Raw genomic sequence first — 22,071 nt, 5'->3', positions numbered from 1 at the left:
CTTTTTCTTCTGTTTTGTTTTGTTTCCTCTTTCTTGTGATTCCTCCTATGGGTTCTAATTCTTCCTTACAACATAACTAATATAAAAATATGTTTAATATGAATGTATATGTGTAGCCAATATCAGATTGCATGCCGTCTTAGGGAGGGAGAGGAAAATTTAAAACTCAAAAGCTTATGGAAGTGATTGTTGATAACTCAAAATAAATTAATAAAAAATAAATAAATTTGAACAAAAGAAATAGTCTCATCCCCTTCTTCTTAATTATTTCCCTAGCATATTCTTTTTTCACTTTTATTTCCTCTATTCAGATTGCCCAAAGAGAACAAAATTATCCCCAAGGTCTCTTTTTCTCAGCTCCTTTTGTGACTCTTCAACATATAAGTATTCTAAGGAGATATTTCCCTCTTCTCCCCATATTATACTGTAACCAGTTCGTCATTGTTTAGCCCCTTCTGATTGCTCAAATGTATTTACCTTCCTAGGTTCAGTTGTCTCCTGCTTTTGCAGTTCAAAGTTTCTATTCACCTCTGGTCTTTCCATTAGGAATGTCTGAAGGTCTCCTATTAAAGAGGCATTTTTCTCCCCTTGTAGGATTATATTGAGCATAGCTCAATAAATTGTTTTTGTTTTAAGTTTTTATCTTTTAGGAATATCATATTTCAATATTTTCTTTTCTTTTTGATACTTGCTGCCAAATCTTGTGGGATCCTAACTAGTTCCTTGTTACTTGAACTCTTTGTTTCTTGCAGTATAATTTTGTTGACCTGGAGGCTCTGGATTTTGATTATGACATTCCTTGGACTTTTCTTTCTGGGGATTTTTCAGGAGGTGATTAGTAGATTCTTCCTATTTTCACTTTGCCCTCTACTGTGACTGAGCAATTTTCATTTATGATTTCTTGGAATACATTTCCAGATTTTTTGTTTGGTCTGGGTTTTCAGGGAATTTGGTGATTCTTAAATTATCCCATGTTATTCTGCTTTCCAGGTCAGTCAGTTGTTTTTTGGCCATAGATGCCTTATATTTTCTATTTAAAAAAATGTTTTTCAAACTTTTAGTTTTCTTATAACATTTTCAGCCTTCACAGACCATCTGTCTTCACCCATAGGAGCATTCATCAAAGGAATCCCCTCCCACACCAAAATAAGGTCTCCTTCCAATCCTTTCCAATCCTTTACCTTTCCTCCTCACCCATTTTCCTACAAGGTCTTCTCTTTCTGAGACCACAAGGGTCACCTTCCCCTCATTGCTATCCCTTGGTTTGACCCCAGCACATCACATGTTCTTTTCTATCCCCTGCTTCCCTCTCTTCCTCTTCACATACCCTCCCATGTTGTAATGTAGTCACACACATAAAAAAATTGATTCACCTGTAGGCAAGATGTCACCAGGTTCTATACATAATACTCTATGCCCACCTCTTCATTGTTACCTCCACCAGACTTCCCCACCTTTATCCCTGCCTCTTTTTGTACATTTATAAAAAAGTTTCTTACTGGTCTCTCTCTGCCTTCACTCTACTGTTGTTGCCATCCTTGGCTGCTGTACTTTTTTCTCTCCTCCTGAATTTCTATTGTTTAGGGTAATTCCAGAAGCAAATAACCTCTTTGGGTTTGGTTTTCTTTCTAAAAATGTTTCAACTGCCTTTTTATTACTTTTTTTCATATATGATTAAGCCCAGATTATTCAGGTGGGTCACCTTGGGCTGAGCTCCGTTGTTCTACTGAACACATTCTATTCCTTCCTATGTTTTCTGGTGGGTGCAGAGTAATCTTGTGTTATTCAAATTTCCTTTCCTTTGTATTTGAAAGGTTTTTTTTTTGTTTTAATCCCTTGCAGAGCTTCTTGTTTCTGAATCGAATTGTCAGATTTAATCACTATGTGTCTTTGAGTTTACAACCTTGGATTTTTCTTCTGGAGGCACCATTTCCTATGTTCAAAAGTTCTGCTAAGTTTTCTTCTATTATTCCCTGCATTATGCTGTTAATTTTTTTCTCCTGTCTCATTCTTCTGGGAGACCCATGAAGGTTTGTGGGGATCAGAGAAAATGTATAGTCCTCCATCTCATTGCTTACATGACCCAGAAGTCTATAGCATAGTCTTTTAACAAAGAAAAGAATCTGAGCCTTAAGAGATGGACTTCATATCTCTCTGGTCCTTTGTTTATAATTAGTGTATGAGATCTTACACTTGGCCTTTTTCAGTTCATACTGATGTTATAGATAAATTCTGTGCCGATGATGGAACTGCCCCAATTAACTATGATGGCTGACTATACAGCCACCTTAAGGCTCCAGCCAGAGCAGGGCTCTGATGAGAGCGACTAGCAACAGTGAAATAGAGCTTGGAGAAGAGAAGTGGGGGGAAAGCACCCCAGGTTTCGATAATTGGCACAATCCCTCTCGACTTTAGACATGTCAGGAAAGTTCGTATCTAAGTAAGGCCATCAGTGTCTGCAGATGTCAAGTGTCTGTCCCTCTGAAATGGAATTTAATTGAAACCTGCGATTTGTTTTATTGTATTTTCAACTTTAAGACATTTGGATCCATCCAGTAGTAATAACTTGCCTGGGCTGGCAGAAAAAAGGTACCCTGAATCCTTTAATGATTTCTCCCCACCCTTCATCCTCCCAGTCTTTGGGACTTCTCTTAAGAGCCTTATTCTAATCTTTCTTTGAAAAAGGTATTTCTTAAAAGAAGTGATTTCCCCCTCTGCCAGATACTTCTGTAATAAGAATAGAGGGAGGAGGAGCTTTGATCTTCTAGGTAAAAATCTCTGTAAGTTTGATCTTGTGATTTACTACTTTGCTTCCATATGCTTGATCATTCACCACAAAGGCATCTAAATATTAGGTCAACTAAAACAAACACCTTAAAAGCAAAATTCATACCAAAGTTGGATTTATTTATTTATTTATTTGTTGCATCCCAAGAAAATGCTCTAAAATTGCTCTTTTATGTAGCAAGTTGTCTAACCTGCTGGGGTGAAGAGGGAAAGCCTTGTAGGTATCTTAACTCCACAGAAGAAGATCATAGGCTTGGCAAGATCACAAACATCATTTAAACTGCAAATGAAGTATCAGCAACTCTCCTTAAAACTGTACCAATGTTCTTTTTAGGGAGAAATAGAGATGTCTGATCACCACCACACTAGCCATTTACCAACCAGTGTTGCTGGCCACCATTTTCTTGCCATTCCCCAACAGGGGATACCATGATTATTCCATCTCCTTTGCCTTTTACGCTGATGGAAACAAATGGGCTGTTTTGTTGGACAGTGGTTCATTCAGAAGCAGCTCTGTGTCAGTTGGTGCCACTGTAGTTGGAAGTACCAGTGTGTCCTGGGAACATCGGCAGCCACCAGCCAGGCAGCTTCAGTTTGAATCCCAAGGCCCCTCTGCTCACTGCCTCATCCATCTTCCCAGCTCCCTTCCTCTGCCATCCTTCTGTCTCATAGGCACTTAGAACATTAAGCAAGGGAACGGCTTTAAACTGGGTGTTCCAAAAGCGTAAGTGCTACGGGAAGCTTTTACACTACACTGAAACCATCAGAACGTCCTGTATATAGGAACATAGTGAGCGTGTATCACGGTTGAAGACTGAAGTCTGTCCAGTCCTCCAAGACTCATCACCACGAGTTTTTAGCAGCACCAAAGGGTTCTAGGTTCCATGAATAAGCCCACCAATTTTTTAGCCTAGGTCCTGGGCTATTCTATGCTAGGCTATATCTATCCTAGCCTAGGATAAGCTAGGAGAAGTCATAGGCCAGCCTAGGATCTATAATGAGCTTGGCTATGTAAGTACCCGAGTATTATTGCTGGTAAGAGAACCATGGTGGCTACTGGGGAGATGCTTCCTAGCTTTAACTACGTGGAGCATTTCTCGCTTCCCTGCTCTGTTCCACTATTGTTTTATTTTATGCATTTAAAAGCTTTGATCTGAGATGCCATAGACTTCCCTGATTATTGACAGAGGGTAGGGGTGGTCCGCAACACAAAAAAGATTAAGAACTCTACTCCTGCTTTAGAGGAGTGCTTTTGTCTTGAGCCCTGTTGGTGGGCACCGTATCAGTTAATATCTGACATAACGTGTCCTATTGAAACAGGGATTAACCCTGGCCAAGCACAGCACTATACGTGCAGTAGGCCCTCTTCAGTATTTGTTGAATTCCACCAGAATCTCCTGGGATAGGTTTCTTCTTCATGCTTTGTTATTGTTTAATAGTGTCCAACTCTTGGTGACCCCATTTGGGGTTTTCTTGGGAGAGATACTGCAGCAGTTTGCTGTTTCCTTCTCCAGCTCATTTCACAAATGAGGAAACTGAGGCAGACAGGGTTGAGTGACTTGCTAGTAAGTGTCTGAATGAATTTGATCTCTTGAGGATGAGTCTTCCTAACTCCAGGCCTGATACTCTCTCCACTGCACCATCTAAGGACCTGGATCAGACAGTCACTTTTCATTCAAGTGATGTGCATAAGGAAGTGACTCTATCATGTTTGCTTTAAATTATTAATGAAGTTAGTGAAGGTGGATGAAATCACCTGTTTCCAGGGAACACCCTGTCTGTGGTGGTTGCACTCTGAACACCAAATAATGAGGTAATGTGCTCCTCCAAAATGTCTTCAGAATCATAATCTATTCTGAAACCTGTGCAGAACTATTTTTATAGGAAGATAATAAAGCTTGCTTGAATTTCTGACTCAAAGGGGTCTTGAACAGGAAAATGTTTGGCAAGGCATAAGTCCCCGTGGATCAGGGCATAAGATCACTTAGAGACAGTTTCTATCAGAGGTCAGGTGAGTAGGTGACCAGTTAGTTCAGTTCAACAGTTATTAAGTGCCTCCTGTTTGCCAGAAGCTCGTACCACAAAAACAAAATAGCCCTTGCCCTCAAGGAGCTTACATTTCACTGGTCATTTTTTGAGACACAGGTCTTAGGGCTAAGCTAGATCTCCATAGCCTCATCTCACCCATTTGTTAATTTAAACGAGGCCATATAGGAAGAGTGAAGAATGAGAGGCACTGGTAGAATTCTGTGCAGAAATTTAGCTGGACCCTCCTTGCAGAGTGACCAAGTGAGTACATAGCTTCAGGGGTCTCTCCTGTAGGAGCAATGAATTCACCCACCAAGAAGAAAAGGTATGTGAGTTAAGGAAGAACTAACATACTCAACAGGGAAAATGCTTTGTAAGAACTGTAGGTGGGGAGGGAGAGTACTCCAGGGTATCAGAGCAGAAAGGAAAAAAAAAATGAGTCACCTTGTGAAGAAAGACATCACTGTCTACTGTGGGAATGCAGCTTAACGTGTCTCAGCAAGCATTTGACGGCCCCAAAAAGTAATAAAAAGGTGTCCCGAAGCCCGGAACCAAAAGCTGCAGCAGCTGGACTCCCATTTTACAAGCTGTTTCACACTGACTTAACCCAATCTACCTGTAAGACCCTTTCATTCTTTCTCTGTGGGACAGCGATTCAGAGCTGTGTCTCCATGGCAATTGTCAAATTAAGGACATACAGTCCCTGTGGATTTAGTGGTGTTTAGGCTGCTCCTTGGGGGTAGGATTTGGGCATCTGTTCCATTCTCTCTCCCTACCTCCCCGTACTCTTTGGGAAGGGGAAGAGAATGCATAAGCTCAGAATAGGAAAGAACCCTTTGTATTCAATAGCCCCTGGGTGTCCGTAAATCCAAAGCTCAAATTCCCCTACCCCGGTGAGCTCAAAAGCAGGCTCCTCCCTCACCCTCCCATGTGGCCTTGCTCCAGAGATGCTGTGTAGGCAGGTGGCAGGAGGCACCATTTTGGAAAGGCTGTAGCATCATTACTATTTGAAAGCTCCTTCTCACATTATTTCCTTCCTTCCTTCAGTGGAAAACTTCTGGCTATGCCTTTGAATTTGAATTAGATTCAGAAGCACCTTCAAATCAATGACTACCAAGACTCTCTTGCAATTGAGTGAAAAGTTTCTTGTGGGAACATGCCATTACTGGTCCATAAAGCTTCAGCTTCTACCCTTCTCATTCATCAGAATGAGAGGAGATGACAGGAAGGGCTGACCTGAGCAAAACCAGATGTCAGTGTCTGAGTTTCCTCACCTATAAAATAGAGAATTGGACCAGCTAGGTGGCACGGTGGATAGAATGCCAGGCCTAGCGCTCAGGAAGATGCCTTCCTGAGTTCAAATCTTACCTCCTGAGTTCAAATCTGACCTCAGATGCGTACTAGCTGTAGGATCCTGGGCAAGTCACTTAACCCTGTTTGCCTTAGGTACTTTATCTCTAAAATGAGCTGGAGAAGGAAATGGCAAATTACTTTTCAGTGTCCTTGCCAAGAAAACCCCAAATGGGGTCCCAAAGATTTGGACAGGACTGAAAAAACAGCTGACTAACAGCAACATGCTCTGAGGTTCCTTCTAGCCCTCCAAGTCTGTGCTTCTGATCCTGAGCTACATAGCATCTCATGTTGTCACAGGACACAGCAGACCTCCTGCACTTGACGTGCCACTGTTTCCCTCCACCAGTAAGCCCAGGTTCTGGCTTTTTCCCTTTAGGTTTCAGGTTGCCAACATTTCTTCCTAATGATGGGGCCGTGTTGATTTTTTACATCTTACTGCACCTTCCACAAAGTAGGGATTTTTAATAAACGTTTATTGATTTGAATTATTTACCTGGATCCCCAAACCCCAATTTCCCTTAGAGGAGGCAATTACAGGGATTCTTCACTTCACCCCTTCTTCTGCTCTCCATAATAGCATACAGACTTCTTCGGAGTTTAAAGATTTACAATGAAGCAACCTATCCACACCCTTTTCATCTTGTCTTATTCTTGTCCTTGTCTTTCCATAAATCTTTTCATAAAGGATCCGACCTGTGTGCTGGAGGCCTTGCTCTGTTTCTTGTGATGTGTCAAGGGCATCTGTCAGTGGAGCCCATGAAACTATCTGTAGTCCCTCAGTTTCCCCATATGACAAGCCTGTTCTCTTTTCCTTTTATACAAGTCTTTAATGATGAATGCAGTCTGCATACATGGAGGGAGTGCTAAGTCGCTAGGCCAAAGTCAGTCACTTATGAATTCAATTCAGTTCAGTTCCACCTTTGTGGCATGTCACATCAGGGTGTGCAGAGGTGCTGTGAACATCCAAAAGTTAGATCTCCACATGGAATTTACAGTTCCTCCCCCGCAAAAAAGATAGGATATAAACAGGTAGCTACCATATACAATAATGCATGATAGTAGATGGGAGAGGTAGTCCGGTGCTGTGTGAAATTCCAGGGAGCGAGAGTTACTACTAATCAGCGATGAGAAAAAAAATGTCAGAGAGGCAGGGGCATCTCAGTCAGAGCGCTGTAAGAGAAAACACAGGAACAGCCTGTTCTGGCTCTCAGTTTAGAGATTAGACTGGCAGGACAACAGATAGAAAAATAGAACAAATTTGTGTGTTTCTGTAACAATCTGTTTTCATCATCAGTAATAGCGGAACCACCACATTGGGACACTTAACACTTCGATCCCTGATGAGTATGCTGGAATGGCACATTTGAAGATGATGTCTGGAAGAGCAGCCAGACCATATCAAGTTGACACCAAGGAAATTACCTGCTTGAAACAACAGTCTTGGAAGGATAAAGGGATTACTTTACAGCACAGCTCAAGGAGGGGAAGATTTTTTTTTTAACAGGAAAAAAAAATCACAAATGATGCTGTTACTCAAAAAGGGCAGTTGAGAGAAACCTCAGTAGTTACCTACTTTCTAATTTTTAATTTTTTTATTAAGAATCTGACAGATGTGAATCTTTTAATAAAATAGAAAAAAGATATCTGTATGTATATATGTGTGTGCATGTATGTATATACACATATAATATATACACATCTGTATATCTTGTATAATAGAACTTTTTGCCTGTTATCTTCCACATTCAACTGGGAGCTCCTTGAGGGCAGGGTATATTTTTATCTGCCTTTCTATCCTCAGTGCTTAGCATAGTGCCACACTTAGTAAGCACTTAATAAATGTTTGTTTACTCATTGGCTACATGATTTAGACCCAAAATTCAATGAGAAAGAGAGTTTCTGGATTGCATTTGGAAGACAGCAGTGTTTTCAGTGATCCCAAAGTGCTCCTTGGAACACAAACAGCTCTTTTTTTGATGCCTGTTTTCCCAGTGATGTTGGATGGTGGCCATTTTGAGAATCACCCATCACTAAAGGATCCAGGTCCTAGATGAGACCCAGAGCAGTGGAGAGAGAACTGAGAGAGATAAGCAGATGACCGCATATACTTCAGTTCTGAGCTACGCCCAAGAATTGCCAAGGAAAATGTGTGCTTTGGAAAAAGACTGGGGGGGAGGGGGGCAGCAGCCCTCCCGTGGGAGGGAGGGAGCCCAGACACGTCCCCAAGCACATGAAGGCACAGCGACCCCAAGGAAGGCCGAGCCACCAGGTGCAGATCCTCTGTGGAGCTCCTGGTAAGAATCACATGGGAGGATGAATGGGCCGAGGTCATCACGCCAATGGAATAAGGAAGAGATTCACTGCTTACCAAGACTGCAGCCGCTCTACCTGTTTGCCTTAGCTTCCACCTGTTTACAGCTCTGCTTCTGTGCCTGGCAGAGCTGTGTGACCATGGGCAGTTAACGTAGTTCTAGCTCAGTCATGGACCTCTCCTGAGAGAAGAAAACTAAGAACCAAAATACTGTCTCCATTGGCCACTTGGAAGTCAGAAACGGGCCTGTGGATTAATGCAAGAAGCAGAGGGAGGAGGAATATCCTTGCAGTTGTTCTGGATGTCACCCATTACCTTTCACTGATGGACAAGTACCTGTGGACTGGAGGGGAGGGGCCAAGAGAGTCTGGAATGTGGCATACCACCCAAATGTACCCGTCTAAGGGGAGTTCTTCCACGGGGGACCTAGGAAAGAGCTATTACAGCATTAGTGGAGCTTGGGAAGCCAAATGGGAACGGTCAGAGTTGGGGAGGGTAGACAAAGGGACAAAGCCAACCAAGCCCTGCCCGTGCAGTTCTGCTCAGGGCCAGCCCTAAGGTGAGACAAAGTATACCTTTCCAAGTCTTTGCTATCTTTGAGCAATTGATACAGAACCCCTCTCCTCATTGAACTGATAAGATAGTGAGGTGAAATAGTTGCCCCACTTTGCACCAAACCAAACTTCTTCCCTACTTCCTCTTCCCTTCTGTCCTCCCTCCCCTGCTCCCCGTCTCCTTCCTTCTCCCCCAGCCCCTCTATCTTGCCCAGGTAATTACTTGGGGCAATGAGCAGACCTGACCTTTTTTGTATCTTTAACCTGCACAGGGAGCGGAGTATGCTGGACAGATGTGCCCCCCAAAGACAGTTTCTTAGTTTAATGACACTGCTAATTCATAATAGGCCACAGGTTAATGATCAGACAGCTATCTACTCATAAAGAATATAGACCAGCCCTGGGAAAATGTGTGAAGTAGGCACACGCCACTGCTTCCCTTTCCTCCCCCCAGTGTATCCTGTGGCTGCCCAGGGCCCCTGATATGGATCCCTGCCTGGGCCTGCTCTCCAGACCTCTGCCAGCCTTCCTGTCCCCCTCCACACCCATGTGTCCAGAGTCCTGCTGTCTCAGGGCCCTCTCAGGTAGCTTTCCCATCCTCTTCCAGCCTTCAGTGCCTTAAATCAAAGGCACCTTCCTGACACTGGAGTGAGCCAGTGGGGATGGGCTCCCTTTTAGGGCCCATATGATAATAACAGCCTGCATTTTTATGTAGTGAATTTCCCCCCTCCCTGGCGGCCGTGTAAAACTAGGCACATATGGTCCTCCACACATTTCTGATCTCTTCATTGTGGGCTTTCCTTCCAAAGACAGACATGCATCCCCTCTGTGCTTGCTTATCCTGTACAACTCTCAGCCACTCCTCCCGTAAACTCGCCACAGGGGGTCCACCCTCTGCCCTGGGGGCTTTGTCAGTTCTCTGCACACAATGTGGTCATTTCACTCCTGAGGAAACTGAGGTTTTGCCGCCCATGGGAGCCAGGAGTGGATCCCAGCGCTTCTGATGTCAGACGCAGTAAGTGTCCGTTCCTCCCTGCAGCCCCTGTGCCGGTCATAGGCAGCTGTAGACTTTGCTGACTTATAGGATGGGCACTGCATGTTTATTTATTGTACTGGAAGAAACCACTTAGTTTCTACATGAGAGGCTGCAGGGTATGAACACATTGAAATAGAATTGGCCATTACAGGAATGAGGAGAAATCCTCAGAATCAAAGGAAAGCAGCAGGGCTAAAACAGTGGTCTCATCTCTCTGCTCTTTCTTCCCCTCCTAATTATTTCCCTGTTTATCCTGTACATAGCTCGCTTTGCATATATTTATTTGCATGTTGGCTCCCTCATTAGATTGTAAGCTCTCTGAGGGCAGGGACTGTCTTTTTCCTATTTTTGTATCCCCAGCACTTAGCACAGTGCTCAGTACGTAGTAGGTGGTTAATAAATGTTTATTTACTGACTGACTGACCTTTGCATACCTCCATTGGACAGAACCAACTTGTAAAAATAAGTCTTATTACTTAAATTCCTTGTTATGACTGTTGTCTAAAGAGAGAAATGGGAGTTTCCAGACCAGGGAAGTCACCAAACAGGGAGGAGGGGGGGAGCCCTGTAGGGCCAGAGGCAGGATGCTAACCTCTTGTTTGATGCCCTTGGAAACGTATTCTTTCCTTCCCTCACCTCCCTTTTTCAGCTGCCAGCAGGAAGCAAACAGGGAGCTAACACCCAGAGTTCTCTGCCTTCCCTGCCCTTCCCATGGTTCCGCAATCCACATTTTCCCAAGCTCCCAATGTTGTAGGTTATCCCAAGCTCAAAAGAGAGGCTGCCCTTTCTGCCCAGTCATATGAAATGTCAAGTACCGGACTTTGTCTTTACATGGAACAAGGTGTCACTGTTCCAAGCTTTGTCTTATCAGTCACAGACATCCTGTTGTCTTCCTACTTTCAGTCTGAAATCCTACTATCTTATTTATACCCACATGTATGAATATAGACACATGTATGTATAAATACTCATACGTATATCATATATGGTTCCTCCAATAATCACAGCTTGCATTTCAAACGCACATGTACATATATACACATATACACATATGTACCTACACGTGTAGAGTATTCTACGTGGCCTCCCAACCTACAGACACATACATGTGCACATGCTTTCCCCTTTTCCCTGGTTTACAGATAGCTTCAGGTTGAGGGGCCTGGCCTGTCCATTCTTGGCTTGGCTGCTGTGTTAATGAGAAATGATGGAGTTGTGCTGTGTCCGTGATGAAAAGGGATCTGTCCCATTCACTGTCATTACCCTTCATTATTTTATGTTATTTTAACCTTCACTTTGAACATTTATGTATTTGCAGCACAGAACCTCAGTGGTTTGTGTGTTCATCCTTGCCTAGAATTGTGCTTGGTAAAGAAGAGAAAAGCAGCAGATTGGCACAGACAGGTCCAGAGGCCTCTAATGCAGAGAACCCTCTGAGACCGAAACTCAGCAAATGAGAAGAGGCTGGACAAGCCAGCCCGGGTCTATTTGAATGGGCCTACATTGTAGGCAGTGGGACTGTAGGCTGAAGAGGTAGCAAATGTGATCCCTGAGTCATAAACCCAGAAGTCCCTGGCAGTCACCAAGACATCAGCACACGTGGGTGACTGGCGTCCACTGAGTGAACTCCACTAAGATGATCGGAAATGCCACTGCCACCTTGGGGGAGGACCGTCCGTCTGGCCCAGCATTTCCAGACTTGTCTGGACTGTATAAGACAGTTCAGCAAGCAGGGATGATGAGGCATTAACAATCCTTCCTGGGCCCTCCAGAGCATTATGTCTCTGCCCACTCACAAGTCAGAGCTGAGGTCCGCAGCGTGTTAAAATCTCTCTCACACGAAAGTCAAGAATTCAGGATTCTTTCTACTTCTAGCATCAACATTTTGCAAAGCAAGAAAAATTATAACTGTATTCAAGAAGCAGCCTCAAATGGTGAAAAGAGGGTTGACTTTGGAGGGCGCTCCTGACAGTGTTTAGTTGTGTTCCCTGCCACGGGCCAATCCTAGAATCTCTCAGCGCCCCCCAGCAACTCTCTAGGGAATCATTCTAATAGCTAGTGTATATGTCAAGCTTTAAGGTACAAAAATGCATTGGTCAATCAACAAACATTTATTTAGCACTTACTGTGTTCCAGGGACTAAGAGCCTGTCAGGGACTAAGACAGTCCCTGTTCTTTGGGCACACATAGTCTAATTGGGGGGGGGGTCACCATGAAAATAATTATGTACAAACAAGTCACATGCAGGATGAACTGGAAGAATCGATAGGGGCGAGGCACTAAAATTAGGGGGGTCCTGTTGGAAAAGGCTTCCTGAAGAAGGTGGGATTTTAGCCAGAACTTGAAGGAAGCCAGGAAGAGGAGGTGAGGAAAGAGAGTGTTCTCGGCACTGAGAGATGGAGTGTCTTGTTAGGGTCACAGGATGGTAGTAGAGTCCACGCAGGGATGTGGGGAGTGGGGTATAAGGTGTAAGAAAATTAGGTGAGACAGAGCCAGGGTTTTATGTGTGATCCTAGAGGTGACAAGGAACCATTGGAGTTTATTGGTGGGGGGTGTGGGGAGAGGAAGAGGGGTTTGACACGGTCAGACCCATACTTTAGGAAGATCACTTTGACAGCTGAGTGGGAGAGACCTGTGGTGGAGGCACCAACCAGCTCCTGTTTCAGTAATGCAGGTGTAAGATGATGAGAGCCTGGACCAAGATGGCAGCCATGGCAGAGAAGAGAAAGGGCCATGCGCAAGAGATGTTATGAAGGAGCAGTCAGTAGGCCTTGGCAAGAGATAAAATGTGGGCCTGGAAGGGAGGGATAGTGAGAGAGATGAGTCCAGGATCACACCTAGGTGGTGAGTCAGGAGCATGGTGGTACTCTCAACAATAATAGGGAAGAACATGGAAATGTTTTACATAATTGCATATATATAAACTATGTTGGATTGTTTATCATATCAGGGAGGGGAGAGGAGAAGGACAGAATTTGAAACTCAAAACCTTTTTTAAAAATGTTAAAAATTTGTTTTAATATGTAACTGGGAAAAAAATAAAATATTATGTTAAAAAAACAATAATAGGGAAGTCAGGAGGTAAGGACCTACAGTAGTTCCATTTCAGACATGTTGAATTTAAGGTATAAGTAGGACATCCAGTTTGAGATGTCCAAAAAGCAATCAGAGATGTGAGACCAGTGGTCAGCAGAAAGGTCAGTGCTGGATAAGTAGATTATAGAGTTACAAGCATAGAGATGCTAATTGAATCCGTGGGAGCTGATGAGATCACCAAGTGCAGAAGTATAGAGGAGAAGAGAGGAGGGCCAAGGACAGAGCCCTGTAGATGCTCTCAGTTGGTGTCGATGACCTGGAGAAAGCCAAGGAGACGGGAGAAGGAACAACCAGATAAGTAGGAGAATGACCAGGGCAGTTAGGTGGTACAGTGGATAGAGTGCCACGCCTGGAGTCAGGAGGACATTAGTTCAAATCTAACCTCAGACATTTACTAACTGTGTGACCCTGGGCAAGTCACTTCACCCTGTTTGCCTCAGTTTCCTCATCTGCAGTATGAGCTGGAGAAGGAAATGGCAAACCACTCCAGTATCTCTTCCAAGAAAACCCCAAGTGGAGTCACACAGAGTCAAACAACCTAAACCAGGAGGGAGTAGTGTCTCTGAACACAAGAGAAGAGAGTATCATGAAGAAGAGCATGATCAACAGTGTCAAAGACCACAGAGAAAGGGGCAGCTAGGTGGCACAGCGGATAGAGCACCGGCCCTGAAGTCAGGAGGACCTGAGTTCAAATCCGGCCTCAGACCAAACACCTGACACTTACTAGTTGTGTGACCCTGGGCATGTCACTTAACCCCAATTGCCTAAAAAAAAAGATTAAAAAAAAAAAACAAAGACCACAGAGAAGTAAAGAAGGATGAAGACTGAGCGAAGGCCACTGTATGGGAAGTAACTCTGGGGGAACAATTTTGATTGAATGATGAAATTGGCAGCCAGCCTGTAGAGAGTGGAGGAGACAGTGAGAGGAAAGGAAGTGAAGGCGTGCATTGTAGACTGCCTTCATAAGGAGCCCAGCCACAAGGCAGACGAGCAATATGGGATGACAGCTGAGGGGGACAGACGACCAAGCAGGAGGTTTGTGAGGACAGGAGACAGCTGAAGATCGGTGAGAGAGGAGGCAATCTGCTGGAGAAGGTGAGATGAGCTGGGATGACTCATGCACTTGGCCTTGGCAAGAAGGGCCACACCATTGTGGGAGCCTGGTGTGAAGGAGGAGGAGAGGATGGAGCTCTAGCAAATGGTCTCAGTTTGTTCAGTAAGATGAAGCAAGGCTGTCAGCTAAGAGGGCTGGGGAGAGGCAGCCCCGGGCCATTTGAGGAGGAATGAAAAGGCTGGAGAGGGCTTTACAAGTATTTCATTTGATCTTCACAACAGCCCTGAGAGGCAGGTGCTGTTATTATTCCCATTTTACAGATGAGGAAAGTGAGGCAGACTGGGGGGAAGTAATGTGTTCAGGGTCCCACAGCTAGTAAATGTCTGAGGGTGGATTTGAACTCAAATCTGATTCCAGGTCCAGCACTTTGTCCACTGTGCCACTTGCTTCAGTATAGAGAGTTCTAGAAGGGTTCTATTCCCTGATGAAATTACATTTCCAGACTCCAAAGACAGGGAGGTATCTAAGGGTGAGGCTAGGCCCAACCTCATTCACTTGGAAAATCACCCTCCCTGAATGGTTCTCTTCCAAAACATACTCAAATCCAGGGGCACCATATTTGTTCTGCTCTTCAACCTGTGACTGATGGTAGACACTGCATCGTGATAGGCCAGTGGCCGGCCTAAATATTTGCCAGTTAGTGACTGATGCAGTCACATTGCTAGAAGATCAATGGGCCAGGAATTGAGAGTGCTGCTAGGTGGGCTGGCTTCACCTTCCTGGCCTCTGTGACTTGGGGAAGTCTCTTCCACCCTCAGTTTGTCATCAATAGAGAGTTGGACCAAAAACTCTTGAAGATTTCTTCGAGCTGTATCATTATGTATCTGTATGATTCACTTTGGATGGTTTTGTTTATCCTAAATATACTCGTTGGAAAAAGGTTTCTAGGGCATATGTTTTATCATTAGTGAGTCATGGAAATAAATAATCTGAAGTCTGGGGACCAGTAAGAAGGTGAAGGTAACGCTCAGACCCTAGTATGAGAAACTTCCCGGTTTGTATTTCTGGACTAGTCACTGGAACATATTTTTAATTTCTGGCAGCCTCCAAGCTGACTCTTCTACTCCATCATCCCAGTAAGAAGCTCTGGGGGTGGTCTTAAGTAGAGGCAAGGTGTAAAAGGAGCAGCACGAGGGAAGCCTTACACGAACCGAAGCCATGGAAGGGAACACAGCCAGGAAATAATATGCCCAATGACTCCACCACAGCAGTGCAGACAGTGCTATGTCATGCGGTTCTGATGGCTGTGCTCCACCCCAAGAAAAGATCTGAGAATGAACCGGGGTGTGCAGCTGCACTTCTTTTCAGAGGTGTGGGACTAGGGATGCAGAACACTGCGTCCATGCAGACACTGTCAGATTGGATCGATGATGCTTGAAGTCATCCCAGCTCGTCTCACCTTCTCCAGCAGATTGCCTCCTCTCTCACCGATCTTCAGCCGTCTCCTCTGTCCTTACAGACCTCCTGCTTGGTCGTCTGTCCCCCCCAGCTGTCATCCCATATTGCTTGTCTGCCTTGTGGCTGGGCTCCTTATGAAGGCAGTCTACAGATAGTAATACTAATGGACTAACATGGCGGGATGCCCTGCATCCGGAATTCAGTGCTTTTCACACTGCTGGGGACTTCACTAATCAAACTTTGGAGCATTCCGGGGCCCAGTGAAACTTTGGCAGTGTCACTGGAAACGAGGGCCTCGGAGCAGCTCACTGTCAGGAGGAAACTCGCCTTTTGCTTGTGCTTTGTGAGGTCACGATGCTGGCAATGTGATAACTCGTTCTGGTAACAACTTATGGAAGGCAGAAATCAGCAAATCATAGAAATTCACAATTTCCATCTGGCATTGTTATTTTAGAGACTGACATCTAATAACTTGTCACTTAGGTCATTTTTAATGCAGAAAATTCACATTTTGTTTGTTTTGCATTTTAAAATCTAATTCTGTTTCTATCTTTCCATCCTTCTAAATGGCTCTCTGAATGTTTGTGCCTGATTTAAAAAAAAACAACTTAGAGTTCTCTTCCTAAAATGTAAAAATGAGGGGAATTACACTCATTTCTTTCTTGCTTGCTCCCAGTGTGTTTAAACATTATATATTTAGTCCCAGTACAATAAGTTTCAAGCTTGTTTGTCCTTTGAAACCAATCCTTTTCCTCCGCTGGCCCCTCCCCCATCTCGCCGCTACGTGGGTTGAGAAAGGAGAATGAGAGATGATCATCTTAATTTTGTTTTGTTCAAGAAGCTAAGAAGTGGGAGGACTGGTGGAACAGGAAGAAAAGAGAGGAGGGGATGAGGTCATGATGTTAATGGAAGAAGCAGAGATTGTGTTATGGGTGCTCAAGAAATGCCAATTGTCAAGGGTAACAGAGACTTGTTTCACCTGGCTTCAGAGAGGAGAGTTAGAAAGAGAAGATGCTGAGAGGCTTTCTGTGCTATTTTAGCTGTCCAAAATTGGATTTGGCTGCTTTGATAAGTAGTAAGTTTCTCCTCTGAGGACAGATAACTTTCTCCGTAAATATTCTCTTCTTCAGTCCAAACATCCTCATATTCTTCTACCAGTGCTTTCCTGATATGATTTTTAATCCCTTCATTAGCCTGGTTACCCCCTTCTAGATGAGCCTGTCAATGCCCTTTCTAACAAAGATAAGTACAATCAATGAATGTTTGTTAAAGTGAATTAAAGCATAATGCCCCAGAACTCCACCCAGTACTCTAGATATAGTTGAACTAGGTTCACCTCTGGGCAGGGCTATGACCTCCCTCCTTTCATTTACTCAATCTAAAATTGCATGGGAATTTTTGGCAACCATTTCCCTTATATTGAGTTATAATCCACTCTTACAGAGGCTTGTACTGAATTACTGTCCACTTAAACCCATATGTCTTTTTCACATGAATTTTTGGCTGGCTTTATCTTCCCTATTGGATATTTGTGCCATTGATTTTTGTATCTGAATTTAAGAATGTACATTTGTTATTAATAAATTTCACATTCCTCAGTTTGGGTCGTTAAACATGCCTTCGAATCCCTATTTTGTCACCTTATGTGTTAACTCTTCCACATCCTTTCCTGTCTTCTAGACATTTTTAAAACGGATGAGCCTTGCTAAGAGGAAGAGTTCAGGTAATCCATGTCCTTCATCCAGGGAACTGCTCAATATGTTGACCTGAACAGGTGCTCCGGTGAAGATTACCTAGGTAGTTAGGCAGTGCATGGGCCTGGAGGCTAGAAGTTTTTGTTGTTCAATTGTATTTGACTCTCTATGACCCCCATTCAAGTTTTCTTGGTAAAGGTACTGGAGTAGTTTGCCATTTCCTTCTCCAGCTTATTTTACAGATGGGGAGACTGAGGCATTTAGTGACTTGCCCAGGGTCACACAGCTAGTAAGTTAAGTGTCTGAGGCCAGATTGAGCTCAGGAAGATGAATCTCTCTACCCACTGCATCAAGAAGACCTCAGTTCAAATCTGGCCTCAGGACACTTACTAGCTGTGACTTTGGACAAGTCACTTAACCTTCATCTACCTCAATTTTCTCATCTGTCAAATGAGGATAATAATAGCGCCTGCCCTCCGCCCCAGGGTTGTTGTGAGGATCAGCTGTGATCATTTTAAAGTGCTTAGCATGGCGCCAGGCGTATTGTGAGTACTCTATTGTCAGTGTTATTATTATTAGAGATCATCGTCCACATTGAGACTGATCCAAGCCTGGTGATTTAATTAATTCCCAGTCCATTGAAGCGGGCCATTGTCCGGCCGGAAAAGCACAGCGCTTTTCACAGTGTTTCTGTGTCCCTCAAGGTTAGTTGCTGATTTGTGTAGCTGTGATTTCAGTACGATTCTTCAGAGAGGCCAAGCAGCCCCGGTCCAGATCCCTCCCGGCAAGATGCTTAATGGCCACAGCCCTTTGGAAGGAGCCCCTCAGCCTTGCACCGGATGGCAGTATTATCACACACAAGGACTGACTGATGTGGATTGGGGGGAGCGCGCACGTCTGTTCACACCGCACTTGATGCTTCATTTTTTCACATGCCAAAGACTGTCCCCTTACCTGTTTTTTTAAACATTTAGTAATAATCTGAATATTCTGTCCTGCTAGTAATCTATATTCAAGCATCAAGATGTTCTTTTAGCACACCCACTTATATACTTTGCTTCCATAGGCCTGCAAGCATCACCGTCTTCTTCTCAACCGCTCTGAGCGGTTTCCTCTTATGGACATGTCATGGCAGGGTCTTCTACACTGCACTGCATGTCTGTCTCAGGAGGTTGGTGTTTTCCTTAGGAGACACCCAGCCAGAGCCTCTGGCTAGTTAAGAATTCCACCCCCCCACCCCCCACTTATTGTGGACACAGTTATTACGGCTAGTTGGTTAGAACAGGTCAAAGCAGATTTCCCAAACCAGCTCTGTTATATTCAACATTCTGAAGCCACTGGACAGAATGATTAGAAATGGCCCTGAAGAGAGCTGAGAGCAGTGGAAAGTGTAAATTGAGGGAAGGAGAAACTAGAGCTCTTTTTTCTTCTAAAAGTGCTTATTTTAGATGCTTCTAAGCAGTCAGACCCTGTGGGGTTAAAAAGAAAAATCCAGTCAACCTTTCAGTGTGCCGTTCTAGAGATCGTGTGGCAATGTACATGTGGGCACAGGAGCAGAGGACTGGGCAGGAGTGGGGGAAAAAGGAGGTTTACATCTGAGCAGGAAAGGGACGAACAGATCCCCTAAACAAAAGCAGATGATCGCAAGATCATTCACGCATTCACTCCACAAATGTGTCACGTGTCTGCTCTGTGCAGAGTTGCCATGTGGTAAGCACTGGGGAAGATTAGATACCACACAGTCCCTGCCCTCATGGAGCTTACATGTATAATGATATGACCCCCACACAAATCACTGCCATGAAAAATGGCCATTTAGTGCATTTCAGTGTTGTTACACAAACATTGATTAAATGCTTATGTGTAGAACTCTACTGGGGCAGCTAAGTGGCATAGTGGACAGAGCACAGGGCCTGGAGTCAAGAAGACCCAAATTCAAATCCTGCCTCAGACACGTACTGACTGTGTGACCCCTCAGCAAACTGCTTAATCCCGTCTGCTTCAGTTTCCTTAACTGTAAAATGGAGATAACACATACCTCCCTAGGTTGTTGTGAGGATCAAAGGCTATATTTATAAAATGCTTAGAACAGTGCCTGGCACACAATAGATATTTAACAAGTCCTTCCTTCCTTCCTTCCTTCCTTCCTTCCTTCCTTCCTTCCTTCCTTCCTTCCTTCACTAGGTGCTAAAGGAGGTATAAAATTTTGATAAGACACAGATCTGCACTCACAGAGTTTATAATATAGTCTGATATACAAGTAACTATACCATGCAAAATGATACATAAGGGCCCAAGAGAAGCATGAGCAAAGGGTTAAGTGAAGTCTGAAGGGGGAAAGGTCATTACTGATAAGGGCAATAAGTGAGTGCCCCAGAGGAAGTTCCATTTAAGCTAGATTTTAAAAGCTAGGTAGGAAGAGAAGGGCTCTGAATTTCAGGAAGAGGCTACAAGGTAAGCAAAAGGCCAAGATGCCTGTGGGGGACAGGAAGGAGCACACTGAAGGAAAGAGGATAAGTAACTTTGGAAGGGTAAGGTGACCTCAAGGCCTTGACCCCTGGGCTGACACATTGGTGCCTTCCCCAGTGGGCAGTCAGAAGCCACTGAAGGATTCTCAGTGGTGAAGGAGCATCAACCAGGTGAGGCCTAAGACACAGGCCCTTACTGGCCTTAAAGGGAATCAGGAAAGTCTTTATGAAGGAGGCAGTGTTTGACCTGGGATTAGCAGGCTTTTGACAGGTGAGGATGTATGAAGGGGGAAAATGAATTTCAGAAATTCGACCATAGTATGGTACGATGAAAATAACTTTGGATTTAGAGTCAGACAAATCCAGGCTGGGCAGCTGACTAAGTGAGCAAGTCACCTCCTTAAACCTCAGCTTCCTCATCTACAAAATGGCAACGTCGGCCAGGTCAGGGCTTCTTAAACTTTCTGGTATTATGGACCCCTTTGGCAGTCTAGTGAAGACTATAGAACCTTTCTCAAAACAATATTTGTTGCCCCCATGCACAATTGAACAAGATGCTAAATTTCCCTTAGAGGTTACTGAAAATAAAAATGCATTTTCCCCATCCAGCTCCATGGACCCCCTGAAATATATCTATTGACCTCTTGAGGTGCCATGGACCCCAGGCTAAGAACCCCCGGGGCTAGATTATCTCTATGTAGATTATCTCTACAATTCCTTACCATTCTAAATCTCATTATCCTACGAATTCAGTGTAGACAAAAAACAGTGAGCTGGAGTCCTGTTGGGGTCCTCCAGCATCTCTAATACTCCATCCAGCGCGCCCCCCCCATACCTGTGTCAACATACACAAAGGAAAAGAGCGGGTTTGCCCATCTGGGATGCTTCTCTGGGCCCAAATAAAAAGGTGTAAAGTCATGTTTTAGCCTGTATTACAATCAGTGCCATGGCTCTGCAGTGAGAAAGCACACCACCTGGGAAGAACACTTAGAGCAGCAGGTAGCAAACACAGGTGTGATAGAGTGATCCCCAGAACCATCTGGAGTCTAGTCTGACTGTTATCATAGAAGGGAAATGGCACGTCTCACTAAGCTACTGGTCGAATTTGCTTTGAACTAACAGTAAACGATAAAAGCTCAAAACAAAACAAAACCCGACCAGCTGAAGAGTAGACCAAGTATACAGCAGCAAAGCAAAATAGGGGTTGGGTGGGTAGGGTTAGTTCTTGAAATGTAAATGCTCAGATGTAGATTTGTTGTCATGGTTACCTGCTTGTTTTTACATGCATTTAAGAGATCTGAAGGCCATTGAGTTGAAGTAATCCTGGTGTGTATGAGCTCTATCTCTATAATGACACGTGCCCGAGAGCACCTGAAACACGCCAGCCAGCCGTGGGCAGTTTCATCTCGTTTTGTAGTCTGGCTGCGCTGCCCATACCTGTTGGGAAGAGCTAATGGTGGGAGAAGCATAACACTGCCTCATCTTCTTTTTGCCACACACATACTCTGTGAGTGCAGATCTATGTCTTATCAAAATTTTATACTTCCCTTAGCACCTAGTAGACCAGCCCCAGCCAAAAGACACAAAATTAATGAATATGCAGACTTGGAAGGAGGAATTTCATAAGGTTCTCAAGTCAAAGGACAGAAGTCCCAAAAGCCACCTCATAAAATTATGCTATATCATTTTCTTTAAATTTATGTTTACTAATTTTCTGGCTTTAAGAATTTCCAACAATACTTACTAGCTGTGTGACCCTGGGCAAGTCACTTAACCCTGATTGCCTCACCAAAAAGTTAAAAAAAAAAAAAGAATTTCCAACTTAAGAATTAATGGAAAGAGAACTGGGCCTCTGCCCCTAATTCAGTGCAGAACTATAGACATGTATCACACACCCTTCCTGTGCCTCAGTTTCCATATCTGTAAAATTCGGTGACTGGGTTGGATGACTTCAAATATCCAGAAAGTGGAGACCAAGATCGTTACTGCTGGTAGAATCAGAAGCTCGCATTGGGTACAATATGGGGCTTCAAGTTTAGAGCTGTGGTCTTCTAGTCACCCACTGAACCTCCTCCCCTTTAAAACAGAGATTCTGAGTTAGTGTGGTGGGAGGGGAAAGCTCTTAGGATTATATAAAAAAGTATTTGGGGGCTTTCCTTTCCATGTCCTGAGATAACCAGAGGAAGCATGAATTATAGAATTCTATATGAGTGCTGCCCCCTTTTTTTAACG

At 44.1% G+C, this 22,071-nt stretch overlaps 1 protein-coding gene across 13 annotated transcripts in view; it reads left to right on the top strand.

Moving 5' to 3' along the window:
* The window catches only part of ULK4 (unc-51 like kinase 4), a 651,508-nt gene that overhangs the window by 610,983 nt on the left and 18,454 nt on the right, over nucleotides 1-22,071 (top strand). Inside the window, exon 36 of one of the 13 annotated variants that reach the window (XM_078151689.1) lies at nucleotides 7,463-10,485. The exons of the other annotated variants lie outside the window; for them this stretch is intronic. Coding sequence (XP_078007815.1) covers nucleotides 7,463-7,465 — 3 coding nt within the window. The 3' untranslated portion in view covers nucleotides 7,466-10,485. Of the gene's footprint in view, nucleotides 1-7,462; nucleotides 10,486-22,071 lie in introns of those variants that run through there. 13 annotated transcript variants of the gene reach the window in all.

Source organism: Phascolarctos cinereus, unplaced genomic scaffold, assembly GCF_003287225.1.
Source record: "Phascolarctos cinereus isolate Bilbo 61053 unplaced genomic scaffold, phaCin_HiC Scaffold_1;HRSCAF=81, whole genome shotgun sequence".
Classification (NCBI taxonomy): domain Eukaryota; kingdom Metazoa; phylum Chordata; class Mammalia; order Diprotodontia; family Phascolarctidae; genus Phascolarctos; species Phascolarctos cinereus.
The sequence above is the reverse complement of the archived record's forward strand: the minus strand, read 5'-3'. Positions and strand labels throughout refer to the sequence as shown.